The sequence below is a fragment of the Macrobrachium rosenbergii genome, chromosome 8, assembly GCF_040412425.1.
Source record: "Macrobrachium rosenbergii isolate ZJJX-2024 chromosome 8, ASM4041242v1, whole genome shotgun sequence".
In the NCBI taxonomy this organism is placed as follows: Eukaryota; Metazoa; Arthropoda; class Malacostraca; order Decapoda; family Palaemonidae; genus Macrobrachium; species Macrobrachium rosenbergii.
This window is the reverse complement of record NC_089748.1, coordinates 12476456-12498325: the sequence shown is the minus strand read 5'-3', so window position 1 is coordinate 12498325 and position 21870 is coordinate 12476456. Positions and strand designations below refer to the sequence as shown.

Sequence of the window (21870 nt, the reverse complement as noted above, 5' to 3'; positions counted from 1 at the left end):
AGATCTCTCTTTTAATAAAGATTTGTCCGATCTTATCAAGTCATGTGATACGACTAAACGAAAGGAAGAAAAATTAGTAGCTTGGAACCTGGACATGGTCTTAAAGTGGTTGTCAGATCTCCATTTTGAACTCTGAGTTCAATCTCTATGAGAGATTTAACAAGGAAGACTTGTTTCTGGTAGCATTAGCCACAGCTAGGCGTGTTAGTGAGCTACACACATTAGATAAGAGAATTGGTTTCTCTCAGGATAATGCTATTTGTTCATTTACCCTTGGGTTTTTAGCAAAAAATGAGACCCCTTCCAATTGGTGGCCTCGTTCCTTGTCTATCAAAAGTCTGGTAGATATCTTAGGGCCTGAAGAAGAAGAAAGGATCCTTTGCCCTGTAAGGGTACTGAAATACTACTTGCAAAAAACTGAAAAGATTCGTGGTGCACCAAGCAACCTATGGTGCTCAGTAAAGAATCATTAGCACCCACTCTCAAAAAATGCCCTGGCATTTTTTCTTGAGGATCTTATCCTGGAGGCTCATTTGCAGTTTAAGAAGGATGACTTACCATTAGTGAAAGTGAAAGCACATGAAATGAGAGCTTTAGCCACATCCGTGGCTTTTAAACATAATTTGTTGCTTTCCTCAATTATCCAGACAATATATTGGAAGTGTAGGTCAATATTTGCCTCTCATTACTTGAGCGAAGTCAAAACTATATATGAAAATTGCAGTACCTTGGGTCCATTTTCGGTTGCTGGCATGGTATTGGGAGAGGGAGTGTAGGATACTTCCTAATTCTTTATCTGCAATTGGAAAACTCCTTTGCAGTAAAGAATCCCACTAAAGTAGCAGGCGCTTCCTGGCTATACTGCCACGCCGCTACTGGTTGAGATGAGCGCCAACCAGACGCAGTTTTCTCCTGTAGCAGCTCTCTCGCCAGGTGAGGAACCAGCAAACATTTTACCGATGTTAGCATAACAATTATTAATGTGTTAGAATACATAGGGCCATTTATCTCACCTCCTTCAGTGTGGGATTCAGCTATGTAATTATTTGGTAAGTTGCGCATATAAAAAATGACATTTTAAAATAAAGTTTTATATATACTTACCAAATAATTACATGATCAGAGCCCTCCCTCCTCCCCTCACATGGACAGGAAGGCATAAACATATTGAGCTCTTTTGCTGAGCTAGTTCCTCTCTTACCCCGAAAGTGGGTGGGGTTAGTCGCCTAACCAAAACAAAAGTAGCGCTACCATGAATTTCAAAAATTCTTGCTGCCGGTTAATAGAAACTTTATAGTTATGTAATTACTTGGTAAGTATATATAAAACTTTATTTTATTATAAAAATGTAATTTTTTATAATAACATATTTTTTAGATACAGTACTTACCTCTCTGTTATGTATCACTCCCCCACCTCCCCACTCAAGTGGACAGAAGAAAAATCTGATAGGAAAATTATAGATGTTCAAATCTCCCGAAAGGGATGGGTCAATAGATGGTTCAGACTAAACTATCCTATTAATTTTTTACTTTTCACACTCTGTCGTCCTTCCACATGACGTGGGAAATACACCTAATCATAATAGAGAGGTAAGCATTTAAAAAATTAATTTTATTATAAAAATTTTCATTTTACCTCTAACCATGCAAAGTGAAAGTTCTTATGCAAAAACACTGATGATGATGGGATAGGATTTGACACAATTATTTAGCACTGTAAGAATTAATATGTTTATTTTTTTTCTCTTCACAGATCTTGGATACCAGAGATATAACAATCCACTCTGTAAAAGATGAAGAGACTGGTCAGCTCTTGCAGCACTCTATGGGAGATGCTCATCCAAATTTTGGTTCTGCCCTGACAATTGCTCTATCACCTTCTGGCAGAAAACAGTAAGTAATGATCGGTTTACCATAAAAAATATAAAGTTTATTACAGAATCAGTTGGTCTTATGTTTCCAGGGAGATTAACTCGGAAATGTTTTCTAAAGGGGCCAAATAAGCATGAAAAAACTTTTTTTCTAAAACAAAATTGATTTATTTCTACAGAAAGACAAACTATCACCTTTTATACAGGTGTATCCTTCCTTTAGCACTAGTTGGAGAGGTTGTTGGACTGGGTAACAAAGTGATGGAGATGAGGGTGGGGGGTGAGCAAATAAGTACCTCACACACCGCCTTACATCGCCACTCACTTTTTTCCTTAGCTGCTTAAAAGCACAGACTTGCTGTGCACATTTTCTTTCCTTCGTTTGGTTTTTGAAGTTGGATAAGTAGTTTGCTGCCTTACTTTTGCTATTAGTATTTCTTTTGCTTGCTTTGTTCTTATTTTGTGTTTGCATTTCATGTCTCCCGCAACACAAGACCTCCACAGTTATGCCCTTTGTAGGGGAAGGTGTGTACTCATGATTCTGCCCTATACAGAGTGTGCTGGTTGACCTTCCTTGCGGAGTGGAAGTTTGGTAAGAGGAGAAAGAAGGGTAAGAAGCATTTTCCAGATTCTTCGGTAGTAGGACTTTGCCCCTAAATCCTTATGGTCCTTTTCTTTCATCCTCCTCCATTGTTATCCTCCTGCCTGCTAGTAGTGCTACCTCTCCTCAGAGGGATAGCACTCAAGCAAAGAAGTCTGACCATGCCCACTCCTCAGAGGAGAACATAGCTGTTGGTAGTGGTGCACCAACTGCAGCTGTCTCTCCTGCCAAATCATCTGCTTTTGCTGGTCCAGGTATAATAAAATGTCATCTTTTAGGTATCTGTGAAAGATCTGGCATATGCTTAACATCCCTGATAGTCTAGCTTTCGCAGAGGAGATGAAGGAGCTGTCTGCAGCGCCTTCTTCTCCTGTATTATCTGTGGCTGCTCTAGCATCCTTGACTACTACAAAGGAGGGGAAGCCTCTGTTGCAGTAGTAACTTTCAGTAGCAAATCCTCAGGTTGATACTTTGTTATCCGGTTCTGTCATCAACCTTTCCCTTGGTGTATAAGACTTGCAAGATACAAAGATGAAAGGGAAGAAATGCTCATGGCACTCATCCTTCTCTTCATCTGCATCATGGTCGAGGTTGTCTTCATCCTCCTCCTCATCCCTGGACTGTCTCCCACCATGTAGGTGAAAGAAGGGGAAGTAGAAGGCCTTGTGCTAGTAGTCCAGGCAGACTCATTGTGTGCGCTTATCCTTCTTTTCCCAGGGGTTGAAAGGATACGTCCAAACCATCTCCATCTCCTTTTCATCATTATTTCATCTGCATATGGAACTTCTGTAATTTCTTAGGATGCCATTTGGCTCCTAATATTCTTAAAGCTTCATTTTCAAAACAGAAGATCTGTTACACATGTTTCATTGTCACACCAAGATGTATGTCCTTATGGTAATACAGATTGTACTAGACATATGTGTTAATCTTAATTTCGTTTGCAGTTTCATTATTTGTTATTTCCAAATTTTCCTCAGCCTGCCCATAGTCTAATTGGCCTTTTTTTTAGGGTTTCACTAAATTCCAGCGCAAAGAGTACCTGTATTAGATCATTGTTCCTACATTTGCCCTCTTTCCATCTAATGTTATTTTAACCCTTGTTGCATACTCTGGTCTGTTTTTTTCTAAGATTTATTTTTGGGTAATTTCTTTGTTTATACACGGGATGCATTGTATAAACCCTTTAACGCCGAAGCCCTATTTACAAAAACGTCTCCCGTATGCCGGCGGCGTTCGGTGAGTTAGCGCTGCGGAAAAAGTTTTTTTTCAAAAATCACAGCACGCTTAGTTTTTAAGATTTAAGAGTTCATTTTGGCTCATTTTTTTGTCATTGCTTGAAGTTTAGTATGCAACCATCAGAAATGAAAAAAAATATCATTATCATATATAAATATTGGAATATATGACAGCAAAAAAAAAAAACTCGTATATAATTGTATACAAATCACGCTGTAAGCAAAACGGTTAAAGCTAATGAGTTAATTTTTTTTAGTTTTATTGTACACTAAATTGCGATGATTTTGGTACATAACAAGTTTTAAAACGACCAAAGCAACACAGAAAATATTATCACAAAATGATGCATGAATTCGTAACGCTCGGACGTAAAAAAATGTTTTTTTCAAAAATTCACCATAAATCGAAATATTGTGCTAGAGACTTCCCATTTGTTGAAAAATGAAGCTAATTGATTGAATATTACGAGACGGTAAGTGTTTTAGCTTACAATTGCAGTTTTCGACCATTTCGGTCACGTTAAAGTTGACCGAAAGTCGAAATTTTTCTATTTATCGTGATTTATATGAAAATATTTCAAAACTGATAAAAGCTACAACCATGAGTTATTTTTTGTTGTATTGTACATGAAATTGCGCACATTTTTAAATATAAAACTTTATGTAACGACTAATTTAAAGCGGTGCAAATATTACGACAACGATACGAAAGAATTTCTGAGATGTTCGGCCGAGTTACCGCGCAGACGTAAGGAAAATGGTTTTTTTTTAAATTCACCATAAATCGAAATATTGTGCTAGAGACTTCCAATTTATTGCAAAATGAAGTTAAACGATTGAATATTACTAGAATGTAAGATTTTTAGCTTACAATTGCGTTTTTTGACCATTTCGGTTGAGTTAAAGTTGACCGAAGGTTGAAATTTTGGCAGTTATCGTGATTTATGTGAAAATATTTCAAAACTGATAAAAGCTACAACCATGAGCTATTTTCTGTTGTATTCTACATGAAATTGTGCACATTTTCATATATAAAAATTTATGTAATGACTAATGTAAAACGATGCAAACATTACGACAACATGACGAAAAGAATTTCTGAGATGTTCAGCTGAGTTACACACAGCGCAGACGTAAGGAAAAAATTTTTTTTTCAGAAATTCACCATAAATCAAAATATTGTGCTAGAGACTTCAGTTTGTTGCAAAATGAAGGTACATGATTGAATATTACTAGAATCTAAGAGTTTTAGCTTATAATTGCTTTTTACCATTTCGGTCGAGTTAAAGATGACCGAAGGTTGAAATTTTGGCAGTTATTGTGATTTATATGAAAATATTTCAAAACTGATAAAAGCTACAACCATGAGTTATTTTCTGTTGTATTCTACATGAAATTGCGCACATTTCCATATATAAAACTTTATATAACGACTAATATAAAATGGTGCAAACATTACGACAACGTGATGAAAGAATTTCTGGCGGGACGTAAGAAAAGATTTTTTCAAAAATTCACCATAAATCGAAATATTGTGCTAGAGACTTCCAGTTGGTTGCAAAATGAAGGTAAATGATTGAATATTACTAGATCGTAAGAGTTTTAGCTTAAAATTGCGTTTTTGACCATTTCGGTCGAGTCAAAGTTGACCGAAGGTTGAAATTTTGGCAGTTATCGTGATTTATATGAAAATATTTCCAAACTGATAAAAGCTACAACCATGGGTTGTATTTTGCTGTATTGTACATGAAATTGCGCACATTTTCATATATAAAACTTTATGTAACGGCTAATATAGAACAGTGCAAAAATTACGACAAAATGATGAAAGAATTTATGAAATTTTCGGCTGAGTTACCGCTCGTAAGTAAAAAAAAGTTTTTCAAAAATTCACCATAAATCGAAATATTGTGCTAGAGACTTCCAATTTGTTGCAAAATGAAGGTACATGATTGAATATTACTAGAATGTAAGAGTTTTAGCTTACAATTGCGTTTTCGACCATTTCGGTCGAGTCAAAGTTGATCGAAGGTTGAAATTTTTTGTAGTCGACGTGCGGTGCGTCCACTTGGCACCCAACAGACAATTTTAGTCGACGTATGATACGTCCAGTAGGCGTTTAAGGGTTAAGCAAGCCTTATAGGTACTGTACAGACCTCTCCATTTTTTGCTTAGAAATCATAGCCTTTTCCCAGTGTTGCAATGTTGTCTGGTTTGCATGCAAGATAAAAATGTGAGAACTTTAGTACATGAGGCAGGAGGCTTTTCTTATTTGGGGAAGTTTCTCGTGTCTTTTCACTTTATTTTAACTGTAAAATTATGTTCTGAGCATCCTTAAATACCATTTCATTGGTTTATATCCAACTAAGGTATCTGCCCAAACTGTGGTGGGGCAATATTTATGAATCTGGGTTAATGTCAGTAAAATTTTTATGAAATATGAGTGTGGGAGCCTTCAGGTCTTGGTAGTTCATTCAGTGGTGTGAATATAAAAGAAAAAATTTACAACCTCCACCGTGCCTGTATTTTTGTTTTAAGTCATCTGTGATGAACTGATTCTTATTTGTCATAATAGGAATTATTGACAAAGTGCACTTTGTCTTAGAATTATTTCTTGTTGATCTTATTTTATTAAATTTGATTTTTGTGTGTCAGTAAGGAATTAGTCATGTCAATGATTTAATTATCCCTTAATTTTATTTCACTAGCTAAAAGGGATGTTTTTCGTTTACATGGTTTCAGTTGACTTAATTTACTGTACTTAGAGTACTAAATTAGTTGTTGATTCACAGGTACAAGATCACAATAGAGTACGAAGTTTCTGCATCATGCACAGCTCTTCAGTGGCTTTCTCCAGGTCAGACTGCAGGCAAAAAGCACCCTTACTTGTTTTCTCAGTGTCAAGCAATACACTGTCGTTCATTGTTGCCATGTCAGGTAAGATTTTTTCAACTGAATTAATAAATTGCTGTTTTGTAATTCCTTGTTAGCTGTTGTTATTTTTAAGAAGGAACTTTATTCCTTGCTTAAAAATAAAGGCTCATTGTTAGAGATTGTGTGACTTTGAAATTATGTAATAATGTCTTAATTTTTTCCTATATGAATTTGGCTCAGATATGCTTCAGTAGTTTGGGCAGCCAGCATAATATTTTTTGAGAAAAAGTTTTGTTATGGCTTTTTTAATTGTAACACAAGCTACAAGATGCTACCCTTAAAGTTTGATTTCATATTTCCATTAAAAGTTTAATTTCATATTTCCATTTTTGTTGTACACTAGTTTGAAATTGTATTTGTTAATGTATGTTGAAAATATTTTTGTGAATCCATTTAAATAGTATTTTACTTGAGATGTTTGTAAATTTTATTAAACGTACATCTCATTGGTGATCAGGACACACCAGCTGCCAAAATTACATACACAGCTGAAGTGACAGTAGACAGTGACTTGGTGGTCCTCATGAGTGCCTTGAGAGATGAACAGCATCCTCCACTTCGAAGTGATAAAAGCGTCACTTATAAGTAAGTTACTGTTTAGTTCTGGACCACACACACACACACACACAGTCTCTCTCTGCATTGAATTTTTTTTTTACTTTTTTTCTGTCTATTAACAGTCGTTAAGGTGGAAATTTGAGTGTTTTGCCATCAGTTTTGGGACTGAAATTATTAAAAAAATAGCTCATTTAATAACTTAAGTACTAAGATTTTCCCCTCTAGATTAGCATGAAGAAAGTCATATTTAAATAGAGAAAGTTTTTGGTACAGTAGAAATCCATTAGTCCAGCATTAATAGGACTTTACTTCCAACTTGATTGGATGCTTACATAGATCATATGTTCCTGTCCATTTCTCCTACTAGTGTCCAAAGAATTTATGGTAGATTACAGCATTCTGTAAATATTGTTTTAAAATTATTTTATATTTAATCTAGAAGAAGACTTAAAAATTAAGATGAATACTGATATTACTCTGTGACTGCGCATGCAAGAGTGTTGAGGGTTAAAAATTAAAATGAATACCAGTATTATTCTGTGAATGTATACGCAAGAGTGCTTAGGGTCAGAGTTTAGGGCAACTTACAAGGTTGTAGAGCTAACTTGTTTTAAACTGATTATTGAAGTGAGTATTACAAGAAAATTTAACCTTAACATTAATTTCAATGACAAATAATCCGGTGCACAGTTGCACTTAGCACTGCAAAGTTCAAATTATTGGAGGCATTTTTAGGTATTTTGCTAATAAACAAATAGTGGAAAATGTTGGATTAGTAACTTGAGACATGTTAACTAAATTGTCATACCAGTGGGTATTCCCAATTATAAGATCACACACTAATAGACTTGTAGCGGATATGTTTCACATGCTGTGTTTTATCCTGTCCTGTTATCACATTTTGATACAAGTATGACTTGTACTGTATTGCTGTACCTAGTCTGGTGAACAAATGTCAGTCATCAGATGATGTTCAGTTTGTTAATTTCAAAACATTACAGTATTGGAATTTATACGTAAAGGTTTATAAAGTATTTTATTGTCTTTGGGATTCTTAATTTGTCTAATTTGTAACATTATCTTGCAGATTTCGACAGCCAGTTCCAATACCTGCTTATTTAATAGCAATAGCTGTTGGTGCATTAGAAAGCAGGAAGATTGGTCCTCGCTCCCATGTTTGGTCAGAAAAGGAATTCGTAGAAAAAGCAGCATATGAATTTGCTGAAGTAAGAATCTTCACCATCATCACTGTTTATGTTTGTTTCATCACAGCCTGTCTGTCATACAGTTGCAATTTCAAATGTCCCCAGACTTCAAGTCTTTTATCTAAAACCCACCTAGAACCAGTGGTACAATCACCCACCTCACATTTTGTGAGTAGACAGTGCTGTCCAGATATCCCAAGCTTGTTTGTAGGGTCGCAAGTTCCCAGCATTACCTTAACTGACATTTCATTATTTTTTAGCTTATTCATTATTCTTGTCCTCCTTTTATTGCTTCTTTCTTCTAAGCAAATAATAAAAGTTTAGTTTTTGTGCTTTAGCAGGTCAGTCTGTTGCCAGTTTTCTTATGGTTCACAGTCTTTTGGTGGCAGCCAACTGTAAATTGTTGGAAAAGTTTTTATTTTTCCAGAGAATTTTTTGTTCATTTCACAGATATCAAGATCTCAGTTATATTTTCTGTTTTCGAGGTTTTATTTATTTTTGCATTTTTCTTAACTTTTTGTGTCAGAAACTTAGCAGTATGCTATCTAGCTATTTTTATCTTATCTGCGCTGTCAGGTAGGTTTCGCTTGTGCTAACCTTCTTAACTGATGTTCTCTACTGTGCTGTATGCCAAGGATAAGATAGCTTGTCTTTGCTACTTTGCATTGTAAGTTTAGTATATTTGATCATTTTTATCATTTATGTACTTTATTTCTTGTGTTTTTTGGTTTCTACTATCTTGGTATTCACCGTGTGCTTGTTCGTACACGAAACAAGCCCTCAGTCTTTATGTATGGGGGAAATCTCAAAGCGCAAGCTGGAACCGGTTTAAAAATAGAACAAGGTTGGTGGCAGTAGTGCATTAGCCAATGGGGAGAGAGAGTAGGCGGAGCCTGACCTCTTTTCCCTTCACATATGCCATGACGCCTCAGTTATCTCTCAAACCATTTTCACGCAAGACGTGCGCTGCCCTTTCTAGCTAGAAGCCGGCTTTTTTACACACTTCCTGTTCATATTCGTCTTGGCGTTATGGTTTTTTGTTTGTTTGTTTCTGTCATATATTCGTGAATATCTGTGTGTTATTTCATGTGTATTTGCATTCAAGATGCAAACAAACCCATAAATCACCTAAGCAGACTAGGCCCCAGGGAAATTTCCTGGGGTAGGTAACAACCCTTGGTTTTGTTATCTAGCCTCTCTTGATACTGATCCTCATTCGACTTGTAGCAGATGCAGATCAAATAATTGCAATGTAAGTAACCCCTGTTCAGAGTGTTGTGATTGGTCTCTGGAGCATTGGAAGTGTTTTGGAGGAAGAAGAGATACAAGAGGAAAGCGGCTGTTCCATCACAGGAAGGCTTTGTCCCTCCAGTGGCATCAGATGCCGCTATACCTTCTTGTTCTTTCTCTCCTTTACCAGAATTGCCTCTCGTGTCTTCTTCTCAGGATGACTTCGCTCCTTCTCACTCCTCTATTGCTTCATCTCTAGATAGTCCGAGGAAGGGTTCAGGAGATCTCATGACTGATTTAGTTGCCTCTGTTCTTTTGGCGGGGGGGAGTCTCTCTCTCTCTCTCTCTCTCTCTCTCTCTCTCTCTCTCTCTCTCTCTCTCTCTCTCTCTCTCTCTCTGTGTGTGTGTGTGTGGAGGGAGGCACCTTCCCCTTGTACTTTTGTTTCAGGGATGGATGCAGATAAGCTCAATGAGTGCTGGTCTTCATTAGGCTTACCAGGGGAGCCCCACCTCTTGTCTTCCTGTCTCCCAGTGTCTGCTGCCTTGTCAGTCTCTACAGCTAAGGTGTCTATGACTTATGCTTGCGTTTCTACGGCCGTGCTTCTACCATTGGTTCCCGACCCTGGGCCTTCTATGTCCACTCCCCCTGACTCCTTTCAAGCTCTGGTGGAAAGAGTTGAAGTTCTGAAGAAGATCAGCCACCCCAATACAAAGAAATCGAAGAAGAGATGTCGTAGATCTCTGTCTTCCTCATCTTCTCATTCATCTTCATTGTTGTCTGTTCGTTCCATTTCGTGGAGGCGTTGGAGGAAGAAGAACTTCGTGGCCCCTCCTTGCAAGAAGATCCGCAGGCCCTTCGTCTGGAGCAAGGCCAACTGTCCGTTTCCTACAGTTGATTCTTGATCAGTTAATCATGGCCATATCATCGCCTCCAAGTTTGTTCCTGGTTCGTCTCCAGCAGCCCCTCTGGGGTTAGACACAGTCATGGACAGCCATGTGTCTGTCAAGGTTCACGGGCGTACGTATTCTTCTTTAGCCACTGATGAGCATCACCCCGTTCCTGATTCTTGTGCAGCAGTGCACTCTGCAAAAGAAGTGTCCTCTAAGATCATAGATCTACGGATCTAGCTCCTCCTCAAGAAGCTGCAGTCATTTTGTCATCTTCCGCTCGTCCTGCTCAAGAAACAATGGTTAAGACATGGCCATAAAGAAAGATGACCTGGCAGCCGTAAAGAGGAAGTGTTCTTGTGATCGGGCCTGTTTCTCTCTTAGGACAAGTAGTGTACAGTCTCGTTCGCATGGCTGTGACCATTCTCCACGTAACGAGAGTCATTTACAGTGGTGGAATCAACCACTGCCATCCCCCTCCTTTAACATATAGTCCACACCCTCGTTCTCGCAGGCGCGACCACTACCAAGATAGTGTCCCTTCTCTTTCATTAGAACGATACACTGTATACCTAAAAAAATGTTAGGCCTTGATTGTTCCCATGCTCCAGTAGTGTACAATGATGCAGGGGATGCTGTTGATTCGGTCGACAGGTGGGATCGAGAATGGCCTGGAAGCAGAAGGTCCTCTCCCTCTCGATGCAGGCAACCAAGAACTATTAACTACGTATGCAGAAGTTGTTGAACTCATTCGTGGTACAGCAAATTAGCGAAAGAGACTGTGGCTTCCAGTTCAGATTATTCTTCGGGTCCCGAAGCCCTTGTTGTCCAAGAAAGGAACGAAGGCCTCTTTGGAGTTGCCATGTTGTAACCATGCTGACTGTGTTCTTAACAAAGTGAATTCTCTCATCTGTGGATGGGACAATTCTCTTTGGTCTAGCAGGTCATTTAAGTTGCTCCCTCCTCCTCTACCATGACATAAACATTGTAATGTAACCCCTAACATTGCATTGCAAACAAGCCAGGTGGATCCGGGCCTAGGTTGGCCAGGCCCGGGTCTTTCTTTAGATCAGATCCAGGCAGAGGGCACCTCCTTTACGCACCAAGAGTTGGCTACAGTGGAATTGATGGCTCCTACAGTGTTCCAGGTGGTTTTGCGTCTAGATCTGTGGTCAGTGACAGTTGGCAAGATTTCTTCTGCTGCCATGTCTAACGACAGCAAGGAGATTGCCACCTTTCTTAGATGGTTGCAGTCCAGTGGCAAGACTTTCTTATTTGGCTCACCTAACAGCATACATGTGGGTTAATTGGATATTAAAGAGAAGAGATGCTGCCCTCTCTAAGATCTCCAAGTTTGTTGGCCCTGACTCTGCCTTGGCACTGAGGACTGGGACAATTCTAGGATCTTCGTCTCTCTCCCCTAAGGAACAAGTTGAGGCTGCAGTGGACAGACAAAGAGCAGACAATAATGACCATCTGGTCCACCAGGATGTCATTAAGTCTTCTGGTGCTTTACGTGCCAATGTAGCTCGACTGTGATCTCAGGCTGCCACTTACCCTTCGCCTAAGAGATCTCAAGCCACAACAGGTCCTCGATGGTGCCACCAGCCTTCTCCTGCACCTGTTATGAAGATAACTCAGCAGCATCCCTTTCAGCTCCATCCTACCAGAGCCAGGAGAGGAGGCAGAGGCAGGACTAGAGGAGGGAAACACTAGAGAGGGCGCCCCTCCCCACTCGCTGCCATTGGTGGGGAGTTGCCTGGTGAGCCACTGGGCAACTTGGCAGCAGCACAGAGTGGAGACCTGGGTAGTAGATGTTCTGCGGGTGGGATATCTACTCCCCATCGAGTTTCCTCTCCTCTTTTCAACTGTCATTCCATCAAGAACAAATGTTCAGGGCTCACCGAAGGATCTGGCTCTCCGAGAAGTGAAGGTAATGATGGAAAAAGGAGCTGTGAAGGTCATGAAGGATCAATCCCCAGGTTTCTACAGCTGGATCTTTCTAGTGGCAAAGGCATCAGGGGATTGGAGACTGGTCATAGACCTATCTTTCCTGAACCTTTTCATCAGAAAGACTCAGTTCAAGATGTAAACATCCTGCACAGTTCTAGCAAGCCATCAGGAAGTCCAGCTTCACACTGACAATAGATCTGAAGGATGCTTACTTCCAGATTCCAATCCATCAGTCATCTCGCAAGTTTCTTCACTTCATTCTGGGAGAGACAGTGTATCAGTTCAAGGTGCTTTGCTTTAGCCATTCTATTGCCCCACAGGCATTCATGAGATTATTCACCTTGATATCGATTTGGGCTCATTCACACAGAATACACATTTTGGGTTACCTCGATGACTGGTTGGTCCTGGCGAGTTCTCAGGTAAAGTTGATCCAGGACATAGACTCTACTCCAATTTTGTCACAGCTTAGGGATAGTGATAAATTTGGAGAAATCAAATCTTATGCCCAGCCAAAGAACATTGTACCTGGACATGCTAATAAACACAGCAGCAGTAAGGGTCTTTCCATCCGATCCACGCATCAATAAGTTCAAGACCATTGTACAGTCCTTCCTTTCCAGACAAACAAGCAGCACGTCAGCGGCAGGTTGTTCTAGGCCACCTGCTGTTCCTGGAGAAGCTCGTTCCTCACGGACGTCTCCACCTTCGATCCCTTCAGTGGAGATTGAAAGAATCTTGGTCCCCATCGAAGGATTCTCCCTTCTCCCAAGTTCTTCTCTCAAAGGAAGTGAGACAGGACTTGGCATGGTGGCTGGACGACAGGAACCTGACCATGGGAGTGCCCTCTCACGCTTCCCCTCCAGAGATTCTTTTGTTGTCAGACGCTACGAACGAGGGTTGGGCGGCACACATGGAAGATCTTCTGGCTTTAGGTGTGTGGGATCACTAAGACAAACAGCTTTACATTAACGTCCTGGAACTAAAGGCGGCTTTCTTAGCTCTTCAGGATTGGGTGAAGGGGTACTCCATGGTGTTAATGGCTGACAATACCACAGTGGTAGCATATGTCAACAAACGGGGGACTAGTCTCCCGTTAACTTCACAAATTGGCGGCACAACTGCACGAGTAGGCAGTGACTCACTCAATGAACCTTTCAGCCAGATACATTCCAGGCAAGAGGAATGTATTGGCAGATAAGCTAAGTCGTCAAGATCAAGTGTTGGGGATAGAGTGGTTACTACACCTGGAGGTAGCAGAAAGGTTGTTCTATCTGTGGGGAAGGCCAATGATAGATCTTTTCACTACTCAATACAACAAGAAACTGGAGGTGTTTTGTTTGGTCGTTCCAGATCCTTGGGATGTGGCAGAAGATGCTCTGCAACATCCTTGAGACAATCTGGACATTTACTTCTTTCCTCCCTTTTGCCTGATTTGTCCGGTAAATCAATAGGGTAATGATATCTCAGAACCTCAGAATGACCCTGGTGGGTCCCTTGTGGCCACACACCGAGTGGTATCCTGACCTGCTGACCCTGCTGACCGAGGCACTGAGAGAGTTTCCCCCGGCACAAACTCCTTTGCCAACCTCACATCAAGAGGCTTCATCAATCTGTAGGGTCCCTGTCTTTTCACGGATGGAGACTATCCAGTATCTCTTGCAAGCGAGAGACTTTTCTCACAGTGCAGCAACAGAGATGTGTGGCTATCTCAGGAAATCTTCAGCAAGTAGCTGACTTCCTCATATTCCTCCATAGGGAGAAGCTACTTTCTGTGTCGGCCATTAAGGGCTACAGGGCTGCTCTAGGGCTATTTCCTCCCTATGGGAGATCTCTGTGCTCCTCAAAAATTTCAAACAGTTCTGTTCCCCAAGAGAACTTGAGTCTCCTAACTGGGATTTGACCCTGGTCCTTAGCAGCCTTACTTGTGCACCATATGAACCCTTACAAGGCTCATCAGACAGAGATTTGACCCTTAAGATGCTATTCTTATGGCCTTGGCCTCAGCGAAGAGAGTAAGGGAACTTAGTGGCCTCTTTTAATGTTAAACAGTCAAGGTAGGGGTCGGTAGCCTTCGAATTTGTCCCAGAATTTGTATCTAAGACTCAGAATCCTTTGGTTCCCGATGACAGATTCGAGTCCTTTTCGATGCCCTCCCTGGGAGACTGTTGATAATATCCAGAGGAGTTACTTTTATGTCCTGTTAGGGTACTAAGAGGCTATCTGAAAAGGACTCGACATCTCAGGCCTGAGTGTCAAAAACGTTTTGTTAGCACAGGCTGGAACAAGAAGGAAGTGTCCAAAAAACACCACCTCCTTTTGTCTATGTGAAGTAATTAGACGAATATACAGGCCTTCTTCAAATGCAGATGCCAATACAGTGCAGGAAAGAGCTTATGATGTTAGGGGCTTTGGCCCTTCCATCACTTTCAGGAAGAACTTGTCTGTTCAAAGGGTGGTGAAGGCTGGTACATGGATTTGTCAGATGACCTTCACCGCCGTCTACCCATAGGTCCTTGGACACTTTTTCCTTGGGTCTGGTGGTGGCTGCTCAACAAGTTGTTTAGCTCATCCAGTGTCCCAAGCGGGACATATTGTATCTTGCCTAAGATGTTGGTTGTGAAAGTGAGAGGGAATGGGATGACTGGCCTTCTTCCTTTCTCTTTCTTTTTCTCCTCCTCCGGTAGGCAGTGGAGAGAATTGAGCCATCAATTGCTGAAACTGGCTAGATACAAGTGAGTGGGCACCCATTCTATTTTCTATATTATGGTTGTACCTACACAATACAAATTCTAGAAAACAGAAGCAAGTCCTACCTTCTCTCTTACAAGGGAAGAGAGGAATTGACAATAGAAAAAGGTCAATAGCTACCATTAGTTTTGTTGTTTCAAATAATTACAGGTTCTTTTCCTTTCTTCCTAGACACATTGTAGACTGAAGTTCCCAGTGTGTCAAAGCCCAGATGTCTGGCTGTTGAGTAATCTTTCATTTAAGAGATCGGAGGCATACAACTCCTTCCTATGCTCTAACAATTGACCTGGAAGTGAGCCCAGGTGAGCTGAACCACCAGTAGGCTCTAAAGCTTACTTTATCCATCCACCAAAAGTGAGTCTCCCCATACGTAAAGACTGAGGGTTTGTTTTGTGTATGAACAAATGACAAATTTTTAAAAAGTTTGTATTTTTCACAACTTACAAACCTGAGGTCTTTTCGTACATGGCCCACCTCAAGCCACCCCTCATTCAGTCACCTGGGCTGGAAGATAACTGAGGCGTCATGGCGTATGTGAAGGGGAAAGGGGTCAGGCTCTGCCTACTCTCTCTCCCCATTGGCTAATGCACTCCTGCCACCAAACTTGTTCTATTTTTAAACTGGTTCCAGCTTGCGCTGTGAGATTTTCCCCCGTATGTAAAGACCTCAGGTTTGTAAGTTATGAAAAATACAAATTTTTTAAAATTTGTCATTTAATTATCACTTGGTAGGCAGTATTCATACATTTTTCTCAGTATTCCATTATTTTCATACAAATTTTTGTATTTTTTGCCACCAAGTATGTTTGCTGTCCATAATTGTTACTTAATAACTATTATTTTCAGCTGATTAAGTGAAAATTACTAATTCCTTAGAAAGGTAGTAGTTTGTATGGCTCTTCATCCCTTAGCTGTTCCCAATATTTAGCCTTTTACTCTACCTGCATTCCCACTTCCTTTTTTAGTTTTACTGTCCAACCTCTCTAAACAGTACAGAACTTCATGCAACTGGGATTTCCTCCCTGTTCCACCATGAGTTCGAATCTCCGACCGGCCAGTGAAGAACAAGAGGAATTTGTTTCTGGTGATAGAAATTCATTTCTCGCTATAATGTGGTTCAGATTCCACAATAAGCTGTAGGTCCCATTGCTAGGTAACCAATTGGTTCTTAGCCACGTAAAAATAAATCTACTCCTTCGGGCCAGCCCTAGGAGAGCTGTTAATCAGCTCAGTGGTCTGGTTAAACTAAGATATACTTTTCCTTTCCACCATGAGACCTTTATACAGTACTTCTCATTTGTTTTCTAGTTTGTCCAAGTGCTCCAACTCACTCGTTTCTCTTCCTTTAGCACTGAATGGCTGAAGTAACCACAGTGCTTAGCTTCTCAGCCAAAATTCCATATCCATCCAATAGTTCCTGTAAATCAGAACATTTTCATATTTTTAATGATTTATGTTATTTTGTACTTGTGTGTGTATGCCTGCAGTGCTTGCTTTTGCACATGTGATGTACTGTACCTTCTAACACTGACTGTTCATTTAACAGAGGATACACCTCCAGTAGCAACCATTCCTCTCTCTGGGACCACACCAGCAGCATTCATCATTCCATGTCCCAGGCTCAAAGACATTCTAAGGTTCCAGGTGGCTCATGCATTGTTAGATAACCATACTACTACATCTATTGGACAAAAGACTGAGCGTGGGAACATTGTAAATTTTAAATCTCCTTTTTCTTTGCCTTTTGCACTTTGTTAAAATTTTCACCAGTGTGTGTGTGGCAGTCCCAGGTTATCGGCGGACTCGGTTATCGGCGATCCAGTTTTACTGCGCTTGTCTAGTGACAAAAATTTGCAATTTTTGGCACTTAGAGTCGCCAATATACACTAACCGGCGCCGGTAACTGAAAATCAGTGATTTTCAGCAATAAGCGCCGAAAATCGCCGATTTTCGGTTATCGTCATGCTGTCAGAATAGAACCCCCTGCCAATAACCGGGGACTGCCTGTATACAGTACTGTGTGTGTGTGTGTGTGTGTATATATATATATATATATATATATATATATATATATATATATATATATATATATATATATATACAGGCAGTCCCGGTTTACTGATATCCGATGACGTTCGAGGTTACTGACGCTTTTCAAATATATTCATCAGAAATTATTTCCTGGCTTACGACGCATGTTCGGGGTTAACGCGTGCGTCACGATCCGATATGGAAGAAATATGGCCCCAAAATGGCAGAATAATCATAATTTGAAGGTTTTTTTGATGTAAAACTCAATAATAATGCAGTTTATCGTTTTCAATGCAATTAAAAGTAAGGTTTTCTTATGATTTTTGACGATTTTCGACGATTTTCCGGCTTACGACGATTTTCGGTTAGTCGTAAACCGGGGACCGCCTGTATATATGTATGTATGTATGTATGTATGTATAACTGAATCACGAAAATATGGAACGTGATGAATATATAAATAAAGATAAAATCCACGAAGGAAAGGGAAACACTGGAGTGCTGCGAGGCCTTTTGACTCTGTCATCCTTTACTTAGCAGACTGAAGAAATATAAAAGTAAGTTTACAAATAAAACTCATATAAATGACAGATGGGGACTACAAAGGAAAAATATGTACCTGGAATCCAACACAATTGAAAAACTAGTAGAACTGCCAAAACAGGGTTAAATATTTAAGAGGCTTTACAAAGGATTAGGATCAACCATTAAGCTCAGGGACAGGACAATTAAAAGATTATACAGGGGGGTGACTGACCACCAAAAAATATTAGTACAACAAAATAATTCTTTTTTTTGAAACTAACAATTTTTGAACATTTTTACAAATAAAAAATTGTATTAAACGTACGAATACATAGAAAACATATAAGGTAACTAATTTGTAATTAAGTCTGATTTTATCTTTTAGGTCATTCTTGAACATTCTTCTAATTCAGGGGCCCAAATAATACATGCCAGGGCTAAGGTTAAAATTACAGTTGGAAGTAAGCTGGATTATAGCGGACTCCAAAAGATTTCTTGAAGTAAAGGACGACACAGTCAAAAGGCCTCGCAGCACTCCAGTGTTTCACTTTCCTTTGTGAACTTTATCTTTATTTATATATTCATCACGTTTCCATATTTTCATGATTCAGTTATACATATGTACAGTCACTCAAAAATGTTTTGCAACATGTTCCAGAAGTTTTCGTTCACCTAACAGTAATTTGTTCTTTTGATATTTACAAGGAAATGTAATTTTCATATTCAATTTTGGTTATTAATCATACAGTTAACAATATAAAAAAGAATGGTGAGTAAAAATTCATATTACGAAAAATGACAAAACATTTTGAAAAATTTCACTTCAGATGATTGGGCAAAAGAGTCAAAGAAGAAACTATATTTTGAATCCAGATAAAAGCTTATTGACTGATAAAATAATATTGAATAATCATCAATGAAATTATATATAAATAAAGAAAGAAAGAATTCAACCATTATTGTTGTCAAAAACAAAAAAGAAAAAATCTCATAACGTCGTATGTTATCGTGTGACTCCACATTCGGGCAGGAAACTTAAACTAAATTGTCTCATCACTCGCACCGATAAGGTGGGCAACAGACTCAGCCGCACCACAATCATTAGTTTGCATAAGACTAATGTCTCTATTGTAGATATTGCTCGGCAGCTTAGCATTAATGAAACAACCATGTATAGAAGGAGACAACAACAGAGAGAACAATAAAATATGATAAATTCATTGTAAAAAGTGGAGGACGACCCCATTGTTACACTACTGTTAGTATCATCATCGGATGATTACTGAAGGAGCTCCGCCTAACTCACCTGACAACTGGTGTTGCTATAAAGAGAGAACATTATGCTTTCCCTTCAAGTTGCTGCTCAAACCATCCGTAAAGCCCCATACACACTATGCATCATGATGCGCGCAGTGTTGAACGGATGTGTTGAAAAACCGGTTTTTCAACTCGACGCTGCATCACGAGAGTGTTGACGGGCCGGACCGATTTCATGTGGCTGCGCAGTGATGCATTTGCACTCAGAGTGGGAGGACGTCTGCTCAGCATGTCCGCTCAGCTCCAGCGCCGATGGCTCAATCACATTTTATTGAATTGCATTTTTATTCTGAGATCCATTTGCTCATTAACGTTATCTGCATTTAGTCGCATTTTTATTCTGAAATCCATTTGCTCATTAACCTTATCTGCATTTACTTTCTTTCGGAAGTTATTTTTCCTGCTGAAATCCTTATACTACCTTTCTTTTAATTTTCGTTACGAGACCTCTTTCTTTTTCTCACCTTCCTCCTGAGGACCTGATCTATCCTCCTGTATTCCTGCACAGCCTTCCAATCAGTCTTGCAATTTCTTTTTCCACTAAGTTTCTCATTTCCTGTTTTCACCATTCTTATTCCCTCTTCCTAAACCTAAAGTCACTCACTGCCGACTGACTTTATCTTGAAAATAAAAAAAAAAAGGTAGTAAGAAGCTAATTTTCTCTCAAATGCATATTTTGTAAATATTTTTCCTTGAAAATCGTTTTCTAATGAATTCCTTTTCCGAACATATTTCTACAGGCTCTTATCTCATGTACCCCAAGAGCTCTGCCTTCCGAATATGCCATCTCTTTCTCATTTACGTATTTGTGCACTGGCATGCTCTAAAAACCTGCAATGCACAGATTCAAACTCTTCAAGAAACTCTTGTACTCTGATTCTATTTCAGTCCTGGCCCACACACATTCTCTATTAGAACTTTCCCTTTTGTCAGGCTCAATCTTACCCCATACAATCTTCATACTAACACATATGTATAATCCTTGCCCAGAGTTTCATTGATTCCACAATCAATACAACTTCCCAAGCTGTACACTTTCAGCTATCCTCAACACACTGACCCTTTATCCTTACCATTCCTACACAAAATGCCTTTTTTTTTTTTTTTTCACCTCTATCTCACTCAGTGCCAAACCAGGCAGCTTCCCTTCTTAAACCCATCAGCTATCACACATTCCTTATCTTCTGCACCACATTAATATACATTTAAACCAGGAAGATGCATAGAAATACACGATGTGGGGTTACAAACCATATACCACGGCTGTTTTATGACTTTCACACTGTGCAGAGTAGTGAGATGTTATTATTTTCTAGCCATTTAAGAGAACTGAGAATCGAACGCTACTCATCTCTTGTGGAGAACCTCATCTGCCATTTACAGGCATTTATTTTCACCACAACTGTCGCGCGAGAACAAGTGAGCAGTGTTGCAGTACAGTTTGGCCGCTAGTGATTTTATTCAACGCCACTACTGCATCACGTGGCTGATACATGATGCATAGTGTGTACGGGGCTTTACAGGCTACATGAGACCAAGATATTTCATCATACTCATATCAGAGAAACAAAGGATAGAGGCTAAGGTTTGCATTATAATCCAGTGGCCGATGATTTCTGTAAGAGTCATCTTTTGCGATGAGGAGGAGACATTCTCCACTGATGAGCATGGTAGTCTTCTTCACTACTGGCATTTAGCATTAAGGGGATCAGCCGGTTTCCGACTTTTTTAACGACAGGTTGTTGATATATAGGGGGTTTGTTAAAGGATATTGTGTGGAACTTCTGGGGAAAAAATTTTTGTTCAGTGACCTTAGGTTTTGTGACGCCAGAGCATTTTTCGGCCAAAAATGGCCATTTTCAAAATGCATCTCCTCCTTTGCTTTTTGGTTTTAAGGGATGAGATTTGAACCACGTATAAAACACATATGGACCTTCGATACAAAGCCGGGGATTTTTTATTTTTCAATTATTTTTCGAGATATGAATTTTTTTTTTTTTAATGAAATTTTCCCGGAAAAATTACAGAAAAAAAAATTGCCAAAAATCAGAAACTCAAAATATTAAAAATCCCCGGCTTTGTTTTAATCTACCATGTTTCCCCATGTTATATTTAAAATTTCATTTAGATTGGTCCAATACTAAGGGAGGAGATGCATTTTAAAGGCGAAAAACTTATGTTTTGAGAAACGGGCCTTCAAAGTTTTAGTTACATAAAAAAAGTAAAAGGGACTTCAAAGACTGTGTTACAATTAATTCTATGGTTTTAATTTTTATTTTTGGGTATTAATTAATGCAAAATGATTATAAATAAGAATATTAATTGATTATTTATGTGCCTAAGACACATTCTTATAAATTTTAGGTTCCTGGTCCCCCCCTGTCTGATCTTGCTGCAAGGTATTACTCTAGGGTATCATAGTTGCCTACACTTTTTATTAGTGTCTCGAATCCATCCCTTGCCAAATGGATCCTGGGAATTACTTTACATTCACAATTAGGGATTCGTGATTCAAGTAATTCATCAAGTCTTGCTTCACTTATTATGATCATTTTATTTTCAGGATCGTCTATAATATCAGCCTCCGAGCTACTGCTTTCTTTTTCTAAAATGTCTTTGCCCTTTGGTAGTGACGAACAAATAAAAAGGCGTTTAGGGGTGGATGTGGTTGGTCTCTGGTCAGCAGAGATCGCTGCCTGCGCCGCTTGATGGGCGACAGCTCTCTCTCTCCGTCGCCCATTCCCTCTATGGCACTAATTTCTTGAAC

The 21870-nt window shown here is 39.4% G+C and overlaps 1 protein-coding gene across 2 annotated transcripts in view; it reads left to right on the top strand.

The window, feature by feature from the left end:
* LOC136840604 (leukotriene A-4 hydrolase) overlaps nucleotides 1-21870 on the top strand; it is a 168366-nt gene that overhangs the window by 76620 nt on the left and 69876 nt on the right. For both annotated transcript variants that reach the window (XM_067107288.1, XM_067107289.1), the window contains exons 3-6: nucleotides 1756-1895; nucleotides 6505-6649; nucleotides 7104-7231; nucleotides 8292-8430. In XM_067107288.1, the coding sequence (XP_066963389.1) occupies nucleotides 1756-1895; nucleotides 6505-6649; nucleotides 7104-7231; nucleotides 8292-8430 (552 nt within the window). The remainder of the gene's footprint in view (nucleotides 1-1755; nucleotides 1896-6504; nucleotides 6650-7103; nucleotides 7232-8291; nucleotides 8431-21870) is intronic.